General features: G+C 38.0%; 1 protein-coding gene across 1 annotated transcript in view; it reads right to left on the bottom strand.

The window, feature by feature from the left end:
- Window positions 1-16704, bottom strand: part of LOC306878821 (SLIT-ROBO Rho GTPase-activating protein 3-like) — a 93934-nt gene extending 77230 nt beyond the window's left edge. The window contains exon 1 of the mRNA XM_079431367.1: window positions 16170-16704. Coding sequence (XP_079287493.1) covers window positions 16170-16236 — 67 coding nt within the window. The 5' untranslated portion in view covers window positions 16237-16704. The remainder of the gene's footprint in view (window positions 1-16169) is intronic.
- Between the last annotated feature and the right edge of the window lie 7075 nt (window positions 16705-23779).

Here is a 23779-nt window from a genome sequence, read left to right as displayed (position 1 = left end):
CTACAAATATGCATGCTAATCAGCAAGTTAATAGTGAGAATTGAGTCCTTAAACTAAAGTGTTACCAAAGATTATATTTAACAGTAATATTACATTGATAGATGGTGGCAAAGATAAAATGTTGATAAAATGTTGGAAGTTATTTAAAAAATTATAAAATCACTCAATTTTATAATTCCTCACCAAAGCCAATTAGTCTCGCCAGGGCCGCATTAAGACTGCACTGAAATTTCATAATTTTTGTTACCAATTTCAATATCACAAAAGATAATACTAGCCTAAATAAAAATAAGCTTACTGAAGACAAGTAAACAGTCACAAATGAGGCTACAACAGAACAAAGATTATAAGAAATCGACCTACTTGAAATACTTAAAGCACTGAATAATATTACGATGCATAAAGAAAATGTACAAATAGACTAAATGGTGTCCACTGTATATATTCAATATATATTCACTCTTATTTATTTTACAAAAGTGATTCAATCAATTAAGTGATTTTCTTTCTGATGTTTGATTTACATTATTGACACAAATGGCAACAGCAGCTATATTAGGCTGCTTTAGAGGAATAGTTCACCCAAAAATGAAAATTCTGTTGTTGTTCTAAACCTGTATGAGATTCCTTCTGCTGTTGAATGCAAAATAATATATTTGGAACAATACTGGTAATCAGACAGTTGCAATAGTATGAAAAAAAAGGTTTTTTTCCCTGTTCTTTGTATTTGGAGTTTTTGATTTTTTGAGCCCCTCTCTCTCAGAATTGCTGACATTTTTACTTATTGAATATTGTTCTTTGTGCAACCATTTCCATATTACTCCAGAACGAAGTGAAGAGTGGAGGTGAATGGAGACATACTGGGCAGTGATCATCTGATAGATACGCCCACATATCGTTCAAAAGTCAAATATAGAATTAAAGCTGCAAGCAGCGATGAAAGGGCCCTCGTACCCGGGCTCACGGCCATCCGGTTGCTTTAGGAAAACAGCGAACGGTGAGCAATATGCATTTAAAGTGATAAATACAGGAGGAATATGTCATTTAAATGTGCCAAACTTCCTGCTGCCAGCTGGTGGAGCTATGACTATAACTGGATATTGGCATGCAGATGTCTTCAGGCCAGCATTTGTATCAAACGCATGAAGTTTGGTGCAGGTTGAACATAGTATGTTTGAGTTAGTGTAAACCATGACGTATCCAATTGCAGGTGGCGCTATGATTATAACTGAATATTGGCCTTTAGATGTGTTCAGGCCAGGACTCTTATCAAACGTGTGAAGTTTGGGGCAGATTGCACATTTTATGGCTGAGTTACAACAACTTCTATTCCCATGGCGAAACATCGAACTTTGTCAATTCGTCATTGACACGGCCTTTACCAAAAACTCAAGATCTTCGCAATTTAACAGATTAGACTGACCAAATACTATGTTGATGTCATTAAATTTCTGGGAGGAGTTCGTTACAGAGTAAAACATGTCACTTCCTGTTGCCAGTAGGTGGAGCTATGACTATAACTGAATATGGTCATGTAGATCTGTTCGGGACAGGAGTCTTATCAAATATGTGAAGTTTGGGGCAGATTGGACATTGTATGTTTGAGTTATAGCAACTTCGTTTTTCATGGCGAAACATCATAATTTGTCAAGCCGCCACAGACACGCCCTTCAACAAAAACTCTAGATCTTCGCAATTTAACATCACAAAGGCCTTTAGATTACACTGACCAAATTTGGTGCTGATCTCTAGGAGGAGTTTGTTAAAATACGACATCTGAAAATGGCAAAAATGACACAAAATTTGACGACTTCCTGTTGGGATTCGAAATTTGTACCAGGAGACTTTTTTGTAGGTATTGGTGTGTTACAAGAGTGTACCGATTTTCGTGAATGTACGTGAAACGTAGCAGAAGGGGCACTTTCTTGAAAGTGAATAGGTGGCACATCGAGCCATTTTGCCACACCTACTTCTGAAACCTATATCAGACGTAAATTTTCGGCAGTTCTGATGCGTGTGCAAAGTTTCGAGCATGACTTTTCGAGCATGTTTAGGCCCTCAAAAATGCGATTCATTTTGGAGAAGAAAAAATATATATATAGCTGCAAGCAGCGATGGCGGGCCCAAGCCGTCAGTGCAAACGCCACCCCGGTGGCATCAGGAAAACGGTGCCCAGCAGGCACATGCATTACAGTAACCCTCTGGCAGTCTGGTTTTAAGGGATACAGCAATTAAAGGGTTAATCCAAACCATCAACTCTGTGAAACACACGCACACAGAACAATATATAAAACTTTAGTAACACTTTACAATAAGGTTTCCGTTTTTAACATTAACTATATGAATTAACATGAACAGTAAGTACAGTTGCATGCGAAAGTTTGGGAACCCCTTGCAGAATTTGTGAAAATGGGAATAATTTTAACAAAATAAGAGAGATCATACAAAACGCATGTTGTTTTTTATTTAGTACTGTCCTGAGTAAGATATTTTCCATAAAAGATGTTTACATATAGTCCACAAGACAAATAAAAAAAAAACAAATTTAAAATAACCCCATTCAAAAGTTTGGGAACCCTTGGTTCTTGATTACTGTGTGTGGTTACCTGGATGATCTACAACAGTTTTTTTGTTTTGTGATGGTTGTTCATGAGTCTCTTGATTGTTCTGAACAGTTAAACTGACCACTGTTCTTCATAAAAAATCCTCCAGGTCCTGCAGAATCTTCAGTTTTCCAGCATCTTTTGCATATTTTAACCCTTTCCAACAGTGACTGTATGATTATGAGATCCACCTTTTCACACTGAGGACAGTTGAGGGACTCAAACACAACTATTAAAAAAAAGGTTCAAACATTCACTGATGCTCCTGAAGGAAACACGATGCATTAAGAGCCGTGGGGTGAATTTTTTTTTTTATTTGAAGATCAAGGTAAATTGTACTTAATTTGTCTTCCGGGAAACATGCAAGTATCTTCTGTAGCTTCCGAAGGGCAGTACTATATGGAAAACAAAAAAAATTATATTTCTACAAAATAAGAAAAATGTGGTCACCTTCATCCTGTTCAAAAGTTTTCAAATAAATAAAAATAAATAATAATAATAATCCTTAGAAAAACAAGAGGGCCCTGCGCCTTACTGGCTTGGGCCCTAATAATAATCCTTAGAAAAACAAGAAAAAAATAAAAATAATCCTAAGGAAATCAATAGGGCCCGGCGCCTTACTGGCTTGGGCCCTAAAAACAGAGAAGATCCAAGAGGGTCCTCGCACCACCGGTGCTCGGGCCCTAATAAATGCATTTGATTGGTAAACTAAATTCAATCATTGGTAAACGCTTCAATCTCAGATGGTAATGCATGAAATTCATGGAAAAGCTCAATAATAATTGGGGGGCGTGGTGGCTTTGGCTATCGGCGCGCCAGTCAATCAACACCACAGCCAATCACGGGCCCCCTCCTTGCTCGGGCCCTGGGGCTTCAGCCCCGCCTAGCCCAATGGTTAAAATGGCCCTGAGTCTCGCACATTCTTTAGATTGCCTGCCCTATCCAGAACATGAACTTGTGCAATTGTCCTCCTAACTCCACAAGGAAAGTCTATTAAACATCTGCACTCCACGGCTGATGCAGATTGCCTGGGACATCAATTAACTGAAATTGGGTACATGAGACAATACTGCAGCAATATCGCTGTCCAGGATGTGGATAATGTAATTCTGTCGTTTTTGTCCAAGCAGACAATTCCAAAACACAAACTAAATACATGAACACACACAAAAACACACGCACACACACAAACACACACACCAGCTTCCCATCTATTTAACGCATTGATTTCTCCTCCCTAGCTGAAGTATTACCATCAGCATCCTGTGTCTATGTTACATGATCTGCATCTTTAGAGAACTCGAGACATGTCCCTTTTAGAGCTGGGCCTTCAATCACAGCTGTCTCCATGCCAGTTCCACTCACAGAGTACACTGTCTCTACGGCAACGCACGGGGTATTCTCCTGGGGAAAGGTCTGAGGAGAGATGGAGGGCACTGAGATGATGACACGTGCACATTTACACACGGCAACATGACAAGACAATCATCTGACCTATTTTGTTCCTGGCTACCTCTTGTGTGGCATAAATTTTTTGCCTTTTTCCCTCTGGCCATACAAAATGTCAAAATTGCAGCGCTCATTTGCAATTATGTCAGTTGCTGATTAAGAGCATCTGGGTAAAGACAAAGAACATGAACAACATTGGCCATCTACACAAATCTAGATCCTTTTATGCTGGCTATAATGCAACAAACTGAAGAATTGTATTATTCAGTTAAAACTTTAATAACCAGGTATATGGTGCTTCCTCTAAAAAATTATTTTATAGCATGAGAACAGTAAACCAAGACAGGTTGTAAATACTGAATTACTCAAACACGTCAGTACAATTCAATTAAACACATTCCTATTTGTTAACAGTGTTATTCAGAGCAGTGTTATTTTAGTATCACTGAGATACTATAAAGTTTTTATTTTAGATTTTCCATTTTCATGTTTGTTTTTATCATTTGTAAAAAAGAAAAATCCAATATATGTGACTATATAGCTTTTATTTAATTGTTTTTTCTTTTTAGTTTCAAATGGCAATTAGCTGAAATAAATGTAAAAAATATATCCTATTTTATGTCAATTAACATTTATTTTATTTTAAGTAACAAAAATGCTTTTTTAATGATTTTTAGTTTTAGTTAACTATAAAAATCCAGATCCAATGCCAAATAACCTCGACACGGAAAACAATAGAGAAAATGCGATAAAAAAAGACAGATGATATACATATACAAACAGATATACATATATACATATACATGAGGAAAAGATGAGTTTTATTATGGTCCTAGTAACCAGAAATAATCCTTTGCTTTTAGTACCCGTGTAAGTGAATGGTTTAAAACAGTAGTTTTCAACTGGTGGGTAGTGGACAGCAGTGGGAAGAAGTTAAAAGTTAAATAAAAAATTTAAATATAATTGTGCATAACTAAGACATTAATTATTTTTATATATATATTTTGTTACAATAACTAATATTAAAATAATAATAAATATAAAAACAATGAATATCAAATCAAATGAAGCAGATGCCAACATGAACTGGTTGCCCTCATGACCTCTCATCCTTAAATCATGAGAAAAACAATCCAAAGTAAATAAGATAAACATAAGACCCAAAATAAAGTAAATGTAGATTCACCAGCATTTTGCTTCTGTACAGTGAAAAAAAAATGGGAACCTGAAGCAAACCCCAGCTGAGACACTCTGGTTTAAATCATTAAAAACAGTAAGGTCTGGACTAGGGCAGAATGCCTATAGCATTACATATGCTGCTAACAGGCAGTCTAGCACAGTGGGGCAATTTCATCACAATGGAATGATTCAGGATACGATTAATATGTTCTTCATAATGCAGACTACCTCAGAGATTCCAGAAAGCTGCAATGTAAAAATAGCCTCCTAGCTGCATCAGCCTGGCTTCATACTATCAATATTCCTGCAAAGCGGAACAGAGAGGTCGATTCACAAATTGCCTTACAAAATGATCTTGACAAAAAAATTCAGCAATGAACTTTAACTTAAACTAAAATATGCTCCCGTGTTGGTCGATAGATACATTTAAAAACAAAAACAGTCCAGTCAATAATGCTACTGAGGAGAGAGGGGAAAGCTGTAATTAAAATGAGTATCAGCAACACTCCTGCTGGGCATCAGCTACAGTGCCATGACATGCAACTCTGCTTTAGTTGACATTAACGAACTCCAATTAATGATGCATACGTGCTGCTTGCCATTCATCACACAAGATGTTTTACATAGGCTCTATAAATTTTAGAAGACTTACAAAGTACTTCTAAATGGGAAATTTTGGGGCTTGACAGCATGAATTGCCATTCTCTTCAACAAAAACGCAGCCTGGACATTCTGCTAAATATCCTCATTTTGTTTGAATCCCATATGATCATATATTCCTCCATCGAACACTAATGGAAATCAGTACATTTAGATTTTTTGGGTGATTTTTCCTGTGAACTGTTCTTTCAGCATTAAACGCACTGAAATAAAACTGAAATAAATAATGCCTTTCCTGTTTACTGTCATTTATTAATTATGCCCACTATCAATGTACACTTGTAAATTGCCCATTAACCTTCTGGCATCATTTTTACTGTTGCCTTCCATGTACATTTTGATTACTTTTTTGCAGTACCAATGTGTTAATTTAATGTAAACCTAAAAATGAAAGTATATATGAGTTGTCATTGACAATGTCATTGTCATTGTCATTTGAGGCTCTAGATAAGCTTTGCTCCAAGAACTTTCTCCAAGGTCATCTGCCTGTAATGATGTTTTCTGTTAAACAGATTTCAATTTCAACTGGAAGCTATAGATGGCCTTGAAGAAGACAGACAATCCCTGCAATTGGCTTTCTTCATTCTGAAGATCATCCAGAATGCAGTAAGTCAATAGTGTCGAAAGAGTCAGAAGGTGTCTGAACAGTGATGGTAAGCAGTCCGATAGAAGTTCAGTCTGCCATTAAGAAACCTTTTTTTTTTTGACACAGGAAAACCAACTAAACATAAACCAAAGCCTAAAGGTGTTAGAACACATCCTTTAGCAGCAACCACAACCAGAAAAAGCCCACACAACCTCTGAAAGCAAGCTAGTCTAGTTTATTAATAGGGAAACTCAAATGAGACAACTGACAACTATGCGTATTTATGCAGTCCTATCTAGTCAGCTATAAACTAACACAATTTACAAAATTAGCCTCTGAGTTCCCTTATATCTACCTTCAGGCTGTGGAGAGCTTATCAATGATCATTTGGAACCCTGTTTTCCAGCGAACAGAGTGATATAAAGGAGATACTGAGCTCTAGCCACTGCTGAGGTTTTAAAACACCGCCTGGCGCCAAGGACCCCTGCCAAAAACACAAACCACCTGCTCTTTCCCCTTAACTCAGATCACAGAGGGGGAAACTCATGGAAAATGACTGAAGGAGAAACCAAAAAGACCTAAAAACAAAGCTCAGATCACATGACCAACACATATTACCACGATCAGTGGTTTAAAGGAGGAGTGAAAGAAGAAAGAGTTTCTTGTCAAGAGGCTTGAGCTTTATCAATGCAAATATGGTCATGCCAGACTCAGACTCAGACTCAGACAGCACACCCACAGACCACCCACTGTCTGTTCCCAACCATCTGATGCATACTGAACACAAAAATGGTCTAAAAATTTGCAGTTTCATTTTGAATTGCTTTATGCAACTTTTTGGATTTGGAGTGTTTACAAGGTTAACACTATGTGCAAATCTTTGAAACATACTAAGATTTGTTGGCACTAGGAGGCAAACTAAATTTCCAAATCTAGAACTGCATAATTGCACACTGTGTTTTCTAAGTTGCATTTTTAAATTGGTACTTTTGATAGCAAAGTACCAACACAAATGTCAATTTTTTCTTAAGCCTGGGTGTGAACAGACTAGGGATGTAACGGTATGAAAATTTCTAATCACGATTATAGTGACCAAAATTATCACGGTTATCAGTATTATCACGGTATTGTTAAAATGTGCTGGAGATGTTCAAAAAGTACCGAAACATAAATCACTTCACCAAGTTTCATACTTAAAAATCAACAAACAGCAAATAAAATGACTTTTTGTTTGCATAATCACTAAAACAATAACATTACCAATGAGGTCTGGATTTTAAATGACAATTTGACTGACACCAGTTTAATAGCATGTTCAAATAAATAATGTAAATGTTCAAATAAAGCTTTGAAAAAGTTTAACATAAAGGTAGACCACACATTTCAGCCTTTAAAGAAAAGGGTTAAATTAAAATGATAATTAATAAATGATTATATGTATTTTACCTGCTCCATAAATAATTCTATATAGCATATATGAATTGTTTAAATGTACATAAGTTTGTTTTTCATCAACCTGTTAAAATTTACAGCAGGTCATGCAAATTTGGTCAATTTTTTGGCCAGACAGAAACTGCACACAGGCTGAACGTAAATAAGTGTCTGTAAATCCAGTCTCTGACAGCAGGTGGCGCTTTATACGGAAAAGCTGAATTACAGCTGATTCCTGTGAACTCCGCGAACACTTCCTTTAGGTATTACATGGAGCGAAGATGAGAACAAAATGCCATCAAATTGTTTCTGAAGACAGTCCGAACCTTCAGAGGTACATTCATATAATTAATTCATTGATATATTAATTTGTATAATTCCCTTAGCACTCTTTTAAAACCTCCCAGCTTTTCCGCCCTGTTTTCACTCAGAACGAAACTACTGTGCTGCTGTGCGCTCGTGAGACTGTTACTGAAAACTCTGCTTTATGCCGGACAGTATTTATTTATCGCGAGTTGTTTAAATCACGGTAATCGAATACGGTTTTAATGATAATTAAAATATGAAACGGTAATACTAACCGCGGGGAATTTTATCATGATTTATCGTCAAACCGGTAATCGTTACATCCCTAGAACAGACATTGCTGTGCAGTTATTTCAAATTCTACACACATCCTATAGTGAAACTTATGCGCGAAGCATGTTTCAAACCAAATGTAGTACCTACTATGCAGTATTCAGTATTCGATTTCAAATGTAGTGACTGAGACATATGCAAAATCAAACCACTACTAATAACGTCCTGTCCTGGGGTGGAACAGGAGGCATTTGGACAGTTCTGCCCCGCTTCTGAAAGAGGCAATGGGAAGCTGGCAGACCCTCAGTGCCAAACCCCGACCCATTACATAACGCACTCCCTGTACAGACACTCTGATTATGACAAGACTGAAAAAGAGAAAGGACAAGCAGGAAACAGTCCTCATCCACCCTCCCCATCCTTCGCTCCTCGGCGTGAGGGGAAAGACTAAAAAGTCTAATTCTACAGCTCCAGCTATTTCTCCAATTGGAGCCTCTCTATTTAAATGCAAATAAAGCTGTGTGGCAGCTGAACGGCTTGGACGGAGGTGAGGTGCACTTCTGGGGCCCTTTACCCGGCGCTCATCCGCTGGGTCTTAAAACTATTTATTCATAAGCAACCAGCTGATCAGAAATTAAGGGTCTCAGACAATTTCTAAAAAAATTAATAAAAACTTGTGAGTAGTTGATCCATAATGTGTCTATCTCCTTTTTTAATCCACATCAAGATGTTGGGTTATAATTTGCCAAATGTATACATTACTAGGTCCCTGAAATTGTCACCATTTCCCTTTTCAACATTTTAATCACCTTTTTTGTCTTCGCTAGGTCATTTTAATTGCTCCTGCAGTGTGACGAATGAATTTTGAAGTACAAATATCCCAAAGTCCCTCAATTCAAAGGTCATAAAAGCTGTGATTAATAATAATTATAAAATTAAATTAAAATTAAACAGTATTTTATGTCAACTACCCATATATGAACCAAAAAAATCAAAGTGACACACCATAGCTCCAGAAATAGAAAAATATTTATGTATGTTCTCACCACAGGTGACGTTTCGAGCTTAGACGCTCTTCATCAGACCTACCCATATATAATAAGAATACAATTAAATACTTTAAGAATATATTTTCGTCAGGTAACCTAAAAAAAGTTTCTAACATTTATTATTTATTTTATTATTCTATTATTATTTATTTTATTATTATTAAATATACAAACATCATTTGAAAATAGATAAGAAATATCATATTAAATAATTTAATTGTAGATAGCAACTATTTAAAAAAAATAAAAAAAACGTTTTTTAGATAGTATGAATCAGCCTATAACATGAAACTAAATTAGGTTACAAAATGAAAGTCATTTTCAAAAATAAATAAATACATACACCGGTTAGTGTTGTTTTTGTCAAGTGGACATCCTTGCACAAGGCTTTGATTGAATATTAGTTGCTATGGCAATAGTCACTGTCTGTTTGCATTGAGAGTGAATGGGAAGGGCATTCTATGAATCACATAACTTTGGGGCACTAAGCAGCCCTGCATAACCTATTTAGTGGTGTGTTCGTCTGTGAGTGTGTTTGTGTGTGGTAGGACCATGAATCACTGCCACCACTGGACCACATTAACCTGTCATTTACATTCCTGCTGTGTGATGTATGGTCAAATGGGGTCTACAACTAAGCTCTGGAGCAGGTAGACCAATTTACAAGCCTCATATGATGAAAAGAATTTAAAATAAAAAGGAATGGAAAAAAGACACTCATGCACAGATGTTTCCCAGTGTTACAATACCAAGACTAGGTGTACTTTATCTAAAGTTTTTCTTGTATTTCTGAAACATTCAACAATCCGCTTTAAAGCTTTTTCGCCACAGTCATACAATTCAGAGAAACTATCAGTCAATCTTTGACTACTGTGTCATATCTCACATTCTTTGAGCATCCTGCCATAACGAATCATACATGGCTTATTAAGCGCAAACTGTCAACTTGGAATTCAACAACATGCATTTTTAACTCAAAAAAGAATCTAACACCTGAGGAAATACAACATGGGAAAGTTGTAGGGCAAATCTTTCATTTTGTTTCATTGGTAAAGAGGGTAACAAGCAAGTCACTTAGGTAAAGATAAAACTGTTTCATCAAGTTAAAGCTGGTTTTTTTAGTACATACCCCCATGTTCTTTCAAGCTGAGCTCTTTGGAATGACTAGAACAAAAAGAAGTCTGAGAAAGCTCAGACAAAGAGCTAAACATTAAACAAAAAACTGGTAGAACTTGTTGCATAGAATTTTGCACATACACAAAAGACAGCTTTATTACATTTCCGTATAATTTTCTTAGATAATTAAATTCCATAATATAGTTGTGTGTCGTGCTAGACTAAACTAGACTAAAAACTGATCAATAAATGCAAGGGTAAAGAAAAAATAAGAATCATAATTCTTATATAAAGCAGTATAGTAAACACTATACATTTACAATTATTGTAACATTTTCACTTCTTACTAATTTTATATCTCTGCTTCATAAATCACCCAAAGTAAATCTTCTAAGAGATTTTACAAGGAGCAAAATAGTCAAAACTGTCATTCCAAATCAGTATGATTTTCTTTTCTATGTATTACAAAAGTAAGTGTTTAGCAAAATATCCAAGCTGCTCTTTTTTCATACAATAGAATATACAGTAACCAGGGACTGTTAACGTGTGCAAATTGGTTCTTTGTGGTCACCAGACACATGAGATCCAATAGCATTTGAAATCACGGATGTTGAATCTGGCGTGAACTATCTCAAGGCTCCAGTTGTCTGCAAACATGAATGTGATTTTAGGATGAAAGATTTTCAGCAAATATATTCTACACAGAAAGCTCTTAAATGGCTTCGGAAGACTTGGATTATAGTGTGTGACAGCTATTTTCCTGATGCTTTGTTGCCGCTTTTTGTCCATTTTGGGGCTTAGAAGTCCAAATCACCATCCACTTTCCAAGAACAGCTAGAACCTCGGACATGCTGTCCTATCATCTGTTTGTGAAGAAAGAATATCATACAGAGTTGGAACAACGGCCTAAGATGATGGGAAAAAAATTTCATTTTGCGCGAGTGATTCCTTCAGAGCTTTGTCAACACAGTTATTAATATTAGAACTATTTGGTGTCTTTTTATTGTGTTGAGTCTAAACTTATTTAGTGTGATCTTTGGTCTGGATGAGTGAAATAATTTGATTGTCGAGTACATGTAAATAGCACATTTAGTGTATTTGCATTTGACCCTCTTCTGTACTGATTTTGACAGCTTGAAAGTCTCCTGTGAATTTCAAAACATTAATTATGCAATTTGCATGTGCATGTGTCAGGGGCAGAATGCTTCTGTTTAATTAAGCAAGGTTCCACGTGGAAAACATGCATGAGCAGGGAGGCGAGTAGGCAGGTTTATGTTAATTTACTCTCAGCTGCTCATAAGGATTGTTTATCATCTTAAAAGGGAATTTCACCGGCATGCATATTATGCTACTCTTTTGCGCAGTGATTGGTTTGTGATGGTTGGGTCTCTTTAGGGCCGTTTCAGGAAGCTCATAATGAATTGCAGATTTAAATCACTTCTGTCACAGTGTGAGTTATTGCTACCTGGCTGGATTCATACGCTAGAGACGGAAGTTATCAGGATGATTTGGTGATTACTGTTCTGTTATTCATGTGGTGATTTGACTATGTAGTATGCATTGATGAGGACTATAATTGGACTGAATATATTACTAATATGACATCATGAAAGAGCAGTGAAATGTGTCGTTAGTATTTGCAGCCCTTGAGGTTACACAGGTTTTTCTTAAAAGGTTTGTTGCAAAAAAATTTCATTATGTTATTATTTACTCACTCGTGTGATAAATTTCAGTCTTATTCACTAATCTGGATTAATAAAACAAAAAAATTAAAATGATACAGTTTACAATAACTATTTTGACTATAAATGGTGTTTATTTCTGTGATGGCAAAGCTGAATTTTCACCAGCCATTACTAATATGCAATCATTCTAATATGCTGATTTGGTGCTCAATTTTACTAGAATGATTTCTGAAGGATCATGTGACACTGAAGACTGGAATAATGCAGTAATCTTTCAAAAGATTCACCCTCAAAGTTTAAACTACTCCACCTCTTTCTTTTTTACTCATTCTCTTTTTTTGTTCTTGATTTTGCTTTACCCTTCATCTTTTCAATCTTCATTTGTACATAATTCATTGTGTCTTCAATTCACAATATTTTTAAAAGTTGCTTAGCTGTTCCCAACCTCCTTTTCGTACATTATGTAGGTGAAATGTTCTGTGATGATTATATATGCGGCCCTTCACCAGCTCACGTCTCTGAATTTCCACTTAACGTTTTAATTCACCACCGTTCTCTAGGGTTTACATCAACAGAGAGGTGCCAGACAGTAGGGCAGTAAGTGTTAATGGCTCCAGAGTTGTTGACAAATGGCACCATCTGAATATGTCACTACTGTTTCACATTTAGTTTTATTAGTGAAAATGGTGATTTGAAAGTAGATATATGGAAATTTATTGTCTTTTAGAAATTTATAGTGGATACATGGAAATTTGGAGCTTTCCTGTAGCTCAAATAGTAGAGCATGGCGCTAGCAACGCCAAGGTCATGGGTTCGATTCCCAGGGAAAGCAAGAGCTGATAAAAAATGTAAAAAAAAAAACTGTAACTTGAATGCAATGTAAGTCGCTTTGGATAAAAGCGTCTGCTAAATGCATAAATGTCATTTGCACCAAATACTTTACTGATTGTTACACAGAAATGTATCAATATAACATAAGATAGTTGACCACATCAAGAATATATTGCTATTGTTTACTATCCATTCAATCTGCTATGGCAAATTGCTGTGGTTACAGGAAATCAAAGGGTTGCCACAAGCTAACAGAGCCCCAACATAAGTCTGTGTCATAGGAGTCCATCTGGCATTAACAAGCCACTCTGTGTCATTCGTAGCTTGCTGCTCAAAAGGCTAATGATTGAAGATAAAGCTCATTACTATTCCAGACTACATCTCCCTTGTGCAACCACCAGATCTGGACTTGACAAAGACTGACTATGGTCTGTGACCTTCTGAATTCAAAGATCACCAAACTACACGCGTTACCAGAACCAAACACAGTACCAAACCAATACCTGGAACAAAATTAAATACTTTATAAGAAATATCTATAAAATGGAGCATTTCGGTGGAGAATAATAATAGTAGTAATGTATTATAAAATACATTATACTATAATAACATATTTGTATTAATAACATATAATAAAATGTTTATTAAATATGAACAATTATTTAATAAAAATATATAAAATTTCCTAAATTATGTTGTTTAATAAAAAATTACCATTATTATTATTATCACCATCAACTTTACTATTAAATTAAAATATATTACAACAACTAATATTAGCAAATCCAGCTGGATTTATACATCATCTGGCATTTTCTAAATTCTTTGGTACAATTTATTTCCAGACGGGGGAAGGGCTGGTCCACATATTAATATTAATGGCATTTGTTCAAAAAGAGAGTGGCAGTATTATAGATCACAACAGTTATGTAAATCCAAAGTATGGAACGGGCCCCTCTGTGCTTTAGAGCCATGTGGCCTTCTCAAACACTGAGGGGCAAGACTCTCTTTTAACAAAAGCTACTCAAGCGAGAATCACATCAGAGACGTTTAGTGTGAAGGGTTCCTTGAGTAGAGAGAACAGACTTTGTAAATCCCACCAGATTCAGTGTGCATCACATTACACTTAATCCCAGCAATTCAGGACGGCCAGTTTTAAATGCTGAATATTAATAAAGCAAACTGGGAGAAATGACCAAACCCCGCTATGCTGCATAAGCAAACTCATTTTAAATGGATGCGACTGGTAAAGTGTATGTACTATTACCCATTAATAATTAATGACTATTCTCAGTTATTATTCACCCTTTCTCTGGGGTTTACAAATAATCCAGGCATTCGTTTCAGTGCCCAGAGTCCTTTGAACCTTCACCGTCATTGTCAAGTAGCCAATCAATTAACTGCTTCTGCAACGCTCAACGATCAGACTAAACCTAGCTAGTTTCTAAACACTGAAAAGCTCAGTCTGACAAACAATAAATATACACTACAGACACTAAAATGCTTTGTGAATGGACACATTTAGTCAAAACACCAACTGTCATTCAAGTCCATTGAGGGGGAAAGTATCTTGTAAACAGGTACAATATATAACATCTGTGCATCTTGTTCACAACAACAGACCACCAACTAAAACATCCTCACTTGATCACTAGAATACTTGTCTTTACATATATAGTGACTATATATAGATCTTTGTTTATATCCCCTCAATACAAGATCTGCCAAAAAGGTCCAGTAAACTGTAAACAAAGGAGAAGAATTAACCAAGCTCGCTGGTCGCCTTGAAGTTCCACCCATCTGTGCAGAGAGCATGACACTACAATACACCATTCTACCCAGCAACAAAAACCCTCACCCAAGCTTCTCGTTTCCACCAAAGCACAATATGGGTGCACAAACACTTAATGTGCAGACCAGTAATAGCTACAATTTATGTGCAACAGCGCATGAGTCACTGCAATAAAACTCATTTTAATATATAAAACCATTCCTGTGGCTGCACGACACCCTGTGTCAACAGAATCAAAGTTATTAATGTTGTTATTGTTGGACACATTTTTGACATGAGGAAGGGACAGATGGCTACAAAGCAGCAAGGACATCCCACCCAACTATTGCACAATGCAACTTCAGCCAAACGAACACAAAATCAAAGACTGGAGTAACAACTGGTAGCAAGAAGCCTGAATGAATCAGTGATGCACAAATGCCAAACCATTATATGGACATTATTGTGGTCCTGTTTATGAGACACAAGTATCAATGAAAATTGCTACTAGTAACATTACTTATCTCATTACGTATTACGTATCTCATTACTAACCAGTCAGAATGGCTACTTTAGAGAAAAATCAAAAATGCTACAAAAGAAATTCACACTAGTTTCTAACATGTGCTAGTGTGTAATAAATAAGTACTAGCAAAGTCAATCCTGCTAACTATTGGGGTAGTTAGTAGCTAATAAATATCCAATACACTAATACTAAAAGAATAGTTACTACGATTGACAACACCGCAACTGGAACAACATACAGTACTAGTTGGAAGTAAATAGTTGATGTCAGAACCAAAGATGCAAATATGGGTTACCAGTAACAATGGACTAGTTACACATCACTGTTAGAATAATTAGGCTATGTCTAGTAGCTAGCTAAAGAATAAGTAGCCTACTAGTAGGCTATGTAAGGAAGAAAGTACTAACTGTGGCAACTAGCATCTAATGAATAAGTAATGGTTTACTAAATAGATTCTAGTTAAATTAAAAACATGGATGAGTACTGGTGGCATAAAATAGCTACTAATTTTAATGCATAAACGTTACAGCTACTTAATGTTGCACACAATCGTGCAAAACAAAGTAATCTTTGTTTATTTAGAGAAGCAGGTTATGAATAGGATCAATATAAATCATCTAAGTAGCCTATCTCTCTACAGGCCATGTGAAATTATGTTTATGTAAACTCCTCAGATCTATTCATTAAAAAGCAAGCATACAAACCTTTCACTTGCGTTTCATACTCCGCAATGATCTCCTTGTCCTTCTTGATCTTCGTCTGAGATGACATTTTTCTTGAGGTATAAATGTAGAATCCAGTGATATGTTGAGCCTTGCGCGCGAGCTCCCGACTCTCACAGTTTACAGCTTTCCCCCCTTCTTCCTCACCAGTACCTATCAGAAGTGTCCTTCAATTTACATCTGCTGGTAATCCTGATACTTTCCCCTCGGAAAGAAGCACAAGGGTAGATGGAAGCACCCCGGGCACACCTGCGCTTTCTCAGATCCGATCCCTCGCGTTCAGAAGAGCTGCTGGGCTCGGGGAGAGGCTGCTCCTCCTTGCTCAAGATCTGCCATCTGAAGTGACTGAAGAAAATGCAATTCCTGTCTACAAGAAGAGGTTTCGGTAATAACGATGCGGCGTTGCGTCTGTGCCCATGCCGTTTATGTGGTGCTCAGGTCCGCGTGCTCTGGAAGGAAGAGTTGGGAGATGGCATAATCTGATCTTGATTGGGCTCCGTTGCATTAGAATCTCAGCGGCAAAGCAAAGAACAGAATAGCGCTCGAGCGTCGTATGAGACTCCTCCTATTGTCGAATTCACTCCCTCAACCAATCCAATCAGTTCCATATGCACCCCTCCCAGGGCACACACACACACAAACACACACACACAAACACACACACACTCTTTCACACAGGGCGTTTCGTTTACACTTCCATTTTTTAAAACCAATTTGTTTAGCTCAAGGTATCATTTTCCTCAGAGGTATCAATGTGTTTGTTTTTTTGTTCCAGTTCTCATAGCTGTTAAATAAAATATGCTATAGCCTACAAACAATAGATTACATAAGGCTGTGGAGACCCAGACTAACACTTGACACAATTACCTGTTAGTAGGCTATTCATGCATCACTGCCACAAATATCATTATTGCAAAATAAACCACGTCAGGGTGATCAAAGTGATCTTGCATAAGCCTGAAGGAAGTATATTTTGCAATAACAAAGCAGACTGTACATTAATCTTACTGCTTACCAAACAAATAAATACATGGACATAACAATGATTTGAGTTAAAAATGTAAAATAGATGCAACATTTTACTATGTGAGAGGAATGAGGAACACTAAACTCAACCTGCTGAGGTTTATTTTAGAAATTGACCAGCTAACAGTATTTTATCCTATTTATACAGTTATTAAGAAAAAAATGAATTGCATTGACAATACTGATAAGACTTTTTATACCTTACTTGTAGAGGCCACAGAGAGATTTAACGTGACCACAACCATACAGGAAACAGTTGCTGGATGGTGGTCAGTCAGAAATGTCATTTGAATACTGCAACTGACCAATCAAAATGCATCATAATGAGATGCATCACAAAAACATACACACAAACAAATGAAAGGAAGAGATCTAGGTCAGTCTAGGTCACTATCACTAGCATTGCATTTGTCAGTTTAGTCAGGAACATGGTTAAAAGGGTGGTAGTTACCTGGAAAACTGGAAATGGAGGCTCAAACCATGTCACACACACATTCATTCCTGTCCTGTAATTCATGAGGAAAATGTGAGGTCTAAAACTAAGGATGAATAACTGATGGTTGCATACAATCTTGTTTCAAAGGGAATAAGAAACAGCACAGATGTTCAATTCACACTCAAGTTTTTTTTTTTTGTTTTTTCTCTGGGTGTTTCATAATTAGCTTGATTTGCATAATATAGCAGGATGTGTTAAAATGTGTATTAATTTAACATCCAATTTGTTTTGCATCTAAAACCTTGAGTGCTCAAGATGAATTTAAGATGTCCAGAACCAATGAGCATGTGACACGAGATCTGTTCATTCAGGTGTCAAACATGTTCAAAGACTTGATGTTTTGAGAACTGAGACGGTGGCCTGACATTTCCTGTCAGCGAGGTGTTTAAACCTGCGGTTTTTGAGACCCACATCATAGCTCTGTCATCATGTCATTTTATCTGCAATCTTGCAGTGCAGAAGAAAAGCTCTTAGTGAAATGGTTCGTGGTCTGAGTGACACTGCAAAACACTACAAGATGTGAGATTAGAATTCAATGACAAAATCAATAGCTAAATGGACATCCGAGCTATCCTATACATTAACACAGCATTTTCACTAAAACACATGGTGAGAAATACATAGGACCTATATCTCACCTACTATGGTGTAATTTCTTTCAGAAATAGCAGTGTCTGCAGTGTGCTGCATTACTCTGTGGTATATTTATAGATGTGGGTTGTGCATATCACTACCATACCGTTAACGTTGTCACTGATCTATTCCACACAAGCAAAAAAGCGTAAAAGTTTCTCTGTTCACGAGCATCTTGAGCAGTGTTTAATATACAAGACTTGACCTTTTCAAAGCGCACTTTCACAAGTTTACCTCAGGAATTTATAATGGGATATGCAAACAGAGGGGTGAGAGGATTACTTTTCTGATGTGAAAACAGAGTTTTTACGATTATAATATCCAGTCTTCATATCCAGACTTAATTATTGATCTTTCAATGATTCATAATCAATGCATGTCTGTATGGCATATTGTAGCTTTTAATATATGTGATATGTGTAATTTATTGTGAGTTGCTATGTTTAGTGTGAGTCAATGTTACGTACTGGCCATGTCATGATTGTCCAAGATGAATTTCCCAGGAATGGGACAATAAAGTATATTCAATTCAATTCAATGCCACCATACGTTTGGTCACAAGTTTGTTTATTGAAGCATCAAGGAAGCCAAATAATGGCAATCAGGGCTTTGAAACATCCAAAACTTAATTGTAAATGTCTTTTAAATTCTAAACCAGTATCTAAATTTTAATTACTGCAAACAAACCTTTTTTAAACACATCAAAACCCTTGAAGTTCGATAGAATGGAAGATGGATAGAATGAACAACAGATTGATAGATAACTAGAATGACAGACAGATAGATTGAACGAACAAGATAGAATGAACGATATAACAAACGATATTTAGAATTAGAAAGATAGAAAGAAAGACAGATGATAGTTATATAGACAAAGAATGAATGATAAAATGATAGAATGAACGTTAGATATCTAGGACATATATGTCAAAAAGAAAGACAGAAATATAGATATATAATAGACAACAGACAGACCGGCAGACAGACTCATACAAACAATGCTAGCAGATTGCTAAAATGACAGGCAGACAGACAAACAGGTAGACTGAATGAATGATATACTGATCAAACAATATATTTACAGACAGAACGAATGACAGATTGCTAAAACAACATAAGGGTTGACTGAACAGTCGACAGAACAAACAAATGTTAGAACGATAGATAGATAGATAGATAGATAGATAGATAGATAGATAGATAGAAAGATAGAGACAAAAAGGTTGGTGTCAATTCAATTCAGATTCATTCTCATGAATTCAAAGGAAAGCAATTCTTAAATTCTGAATTTCATTCATTTAACAAAGTGAAGGAGGCTGAGGAACATTTTATAGAACATCATCGGCTATATTGGGGCAATTACGATGCCAACAGGGGCACAAGAATGTATTGTACCATCTTTTGTTGTTGTTTTTTTCATGGCGCAAGCAATTTACCAAGATCTGTGCCCCTCCTCTCGCTTCTTTACTTCTAGGCATCTCAGGGGGCAGCAGCCTGGGAAACTATGACTTCAGTGTTTTTGAGGGACAAAGCAGCATTGTGAGGTTCTTCTCAGTATTTCAGCTTGAAGAATTACTGGGAGAGAAAGAGAGCTTCCTCCGGGAGGCTCAAAACACCAGAATGAGTCACTGCTGAGAATATATGTGCCATAAGCCCGATTTGGACGGTAATTGTTTCTCAGAGGGACGCAAGTGATTTTCACCATATACAGGCGGTAGTTGGTGATTTAATTGCCGTCCGAATCCAAGACGCCTGTGTTTTTCTCTCACCACCCCCGTGAAAATCCCCGGCCAAATTACCTACTGTTTTTTGACAAACACCAAGGTCGTGTGGTAATTTAATTGCCGTCCAAATCCACAAATCGATTCAAAATTCAGCGTTTAAACCCTTTTTTGAGCACTCCCAAACACCGTACAGTAAGGGAAAGGGAAGTGGTGTGTGGCCAAGTATGGTGACCCATACTCGGAATTTGTGCTCTGCATTTAACCCATCCAAGTGTGATGGGTACGCAATGGGCAGCCAATGCTGCGGCACCCGGGGAGAATTTGGGGGTTTGATGCCTTGCTCAAGGGTCTCACCTCAGTTGTGGTATTGAGGATAGAGAGAGTGTTGGTTATTCACTCCCCCCACCTACAATCCCTGCCGGACCTGAGACTCAAACCCACGACCTTTGGGTTACAAGTCCGACTCTCTATCCATTAGGCCACGACTGCCCCCAACTGTTGTACTTCGGTGTAATTTGCATACATATTTATTTCTGAAATGCTGGAAATTAAGTATTTAAAAGAACAATACTTTATAACTACTCCAGCACAGCGAGTGAGAGCAGAATGAGAAGAAAAGCATGTAAACATTCAAAGTGGGTCTTTATTATGGCAGCGGCAAGTATGCAATACAATTTTAAAATGTGTATTATAAACGCATATATATTGCGTATAATTATATACAACTATAGTGCGTATTTTCCTATTTATAAACAGGCGATTTAAATAATAAATAGGATTATACATTATAAAATATGCTTGGAATAATAAGAATATATTTGACATAATACTAAGTATTTTAAAATACATTTTACACAATAATAAGAATATATTTCTAAATAAAATGTATTTTATTTACAGCACACAATCATGTGACTGGCCACGTGAGCAGCGCGTTCTCTGGTTCGCAGGATCACAGCACTCACTCCTCCACTGCGAATAAATCGCCGTCCAAATCCATGAGTTTTATCACTGAGGTGATATGTAAATTAACAGGAGGAGCCAGATGCAGACCCAGGCCACAGTCAGGATGGTGGCCCACGGAGGAGCCGGCGGAGGGAGGGGCCATGGTGGAGGAGTGACTGCCGACTCCATGGGACCAACCAACAGCGGCGGAGAAGGTGGTGGTGGAGCCCGAGGTGGCGACAGAGAGCCGCAGAGCCAGGGTGAGGCCGAGGATCCGGAGGGCCAAGTCGGAGCCGGGGGCTTCGGCGACCAAGGTGCAGGCGGAACTCCGTAAGGCCGCGGAGGAGCAGGAGCGACAGAGGACTGAGGTGGAGCTGGAGGGAAGGAGGAGCCCAACGGAGCCAGAGGGACGAAGGGACGAGGCAAAGCCGGAGGACTGTAGTCCCAAGATGCAGGTAGGGGGACGACTGACCAAGGCGGAGCCGGAGGGATGAGGGAGCCAGGTGGAGCTGGTGGACTGACGGGCTCCGGTGGAGCTGGAAGCCAAGGTGGAGCCGCTGGGTCGCAGGACCGAGGCGGAGTCTGGGTCTCGGAGACTGAGGGATCCTCCAGACTCAACGCCAACGGAGCTGGAGATCGGCAGACCCGCGGCGAGCCCACGCCACAGATGGTGAGCTGAGGGAGAGCAGAGGGGCTGACGAACTCAGGCGATGGAGGTGTTGGAGTGGGGACCAAGTCAATGAGAGGAGGTGGGAGAGGGAGGTTGGGTGGGATAACTTCCCAGGAATACAACTCAGGCGATGGCTTAAGGATGAGCGTGTCAGGGTGAAAGTCAATGAGGTTTGCCAGGTCCAGTTCATGCTCACCCCCAGCGGTGGTGCCATGGGCGGGGCGTTCCATCGCCCCCGCGATCTCCACAGCTGCATCCACCGTCGGTTGAACTGCCGGCTCTCGCACCTGGTCAGACATTTGGGGCTCGGGCTCCGGGACGATCGGTAGCTCTGTCGCTCCTGATGACTCTGGCTCAACGACCGCGGCAGGCTCTGGCTCTCCGTCTGCGGTGGGCTCGGGCAGCTCCGTGCTGTGGGGTGGTGGAGGACTGGGCACTGGGTCCCGAGTGCGGCTGGTATCATTATCTGTGATGTCCACGGTGAGTCTCAAACTGCAAGACACCAGCACCCACTCCTACATTTCACTGCTGGTTATACTCTGTATAATTGTGTATGTGACAAATAAAAATCTTGAAATGCGGCGAAGCTCTCGAGGACCGTCCCCGGACAACTGCGCTTGTATGGAGGTGTTCCGTCCAGCTAGAAAAAACGTGCAGAAGCAGCTGTCCGGGAAGCTCATATAATTCGCCAGGAAAATGAAATCCTCGCTGTGGTCCTCGAGAGAGCGGTCCCCCTGCTCCAGCAGGAGGAGAAGGACGGCAGAATCCATGAAAACACAAAAAATAAAAACACTGGCAAAAAACGGGAAACAAAACGGGGAAAAAACAGGCCGCAATCTTACTGTTTCGATTGGTTATTCTGTTACGTGGTGTGCAAGGCAAGGAGCGCACGAAGAGCAGAGACAATTAAACAATCTTTTAATATACAATCCAGGACCAGGTACACGGAGGGAACAGGACACACCAATACATGAACTAATAACTGACAAACTAACATACCAACGCAGGAACTTATAAAGGGACAGATAACGAGGACCGACAGGTGAACACAATGACTAATTACATAACAGGGGGAAAACTAGGTCACAAGGGAAGACAGACATGTTACAGTTTTATGTTTAAATTCGATTATATGACCAATATCAGATGCTATATATTTATTTTACGGAAATTAGAGGATTAAGATGAAATCTTACCTGTAAAAAATTGTTAAGCTCTTAGGTGCTAATTAATACCCGGTGGCAACCACCAAAAATTGTCCGGTCAGAACAATTAAGTTATGTCAGTTGAAGGAGTTAGAAGCATACACCACTCACAGACCACTCTTTCAAAATTTGAATAGTTTACTTGAGTGTGGTTCTAGAAACAGAAACAACAATAATAAAGTACAAGTTTACATTAAAGAACGTCCGTATGCAAACGAGTAACAGTCGGCATTTCGTTTTCAATAAAACAAGGTAAATATTTATACAGTGATTGCATAACAGGATTATTTTGCGATTATCTTACAGAGACATGTGTTAAGGCATACGCGATAAGCACATCTTTAAACATAAATTAACGGTAGCAACGTAAATAGCTATACAGTATGAAGAAATTAACTTACTGGCTGATGCACGCACACATGCGATTACTCAAGCATCGCGGATGAAATGACGTTATTATCACAGTTAGGTCCAACGATCTCGCGCTTATTATAATAATAATCACACAACGAATAGAACTATTAAACAAATAACTGCATGAACAGTCAAAACTGGCCCTCAATTTAGTACATTACCTTCAGCTGCTCATAATCACTGCAACACATACTCAGTGAAACAAGACAAAATCCCACAGAAATGTTGCTATATATAATCACAGCTACAACCAAAGTATGCCAAGAGCAGGTTAAAAATCCTAAATATGTCCTGCATATACTTCCCATTCTTTTATCATCCACATCTGGCACTCAGCTGCAGTGGGCTATTCCTTTTCATTTTGAAATGAATCCAAGTTAGATTATTTCTGTCATATTTTCAATAGAGAAAAAATATTATGTAGTTTAAAATCAGTTTAACATTCTGGCATTGACATAAATGTAAATAATGACGTAAAA

The sequence above is a fragment of the Barbus barbus genome, assembly GCF_936440315.1.
Source record: "Barbus barbus genome assembly, chromosome: 13".
Taxonomy (NCBI): Eukaryota; Metazoa; Chordata; class Actinopteri; order Cypriniformes; family Cyprinidae; genus Barbus; species Barbus barbus.
Note: the sequence above shows the minus strand (reverse complement) of the source record. Positions and strands in the feature narration are given on the sequence as shown.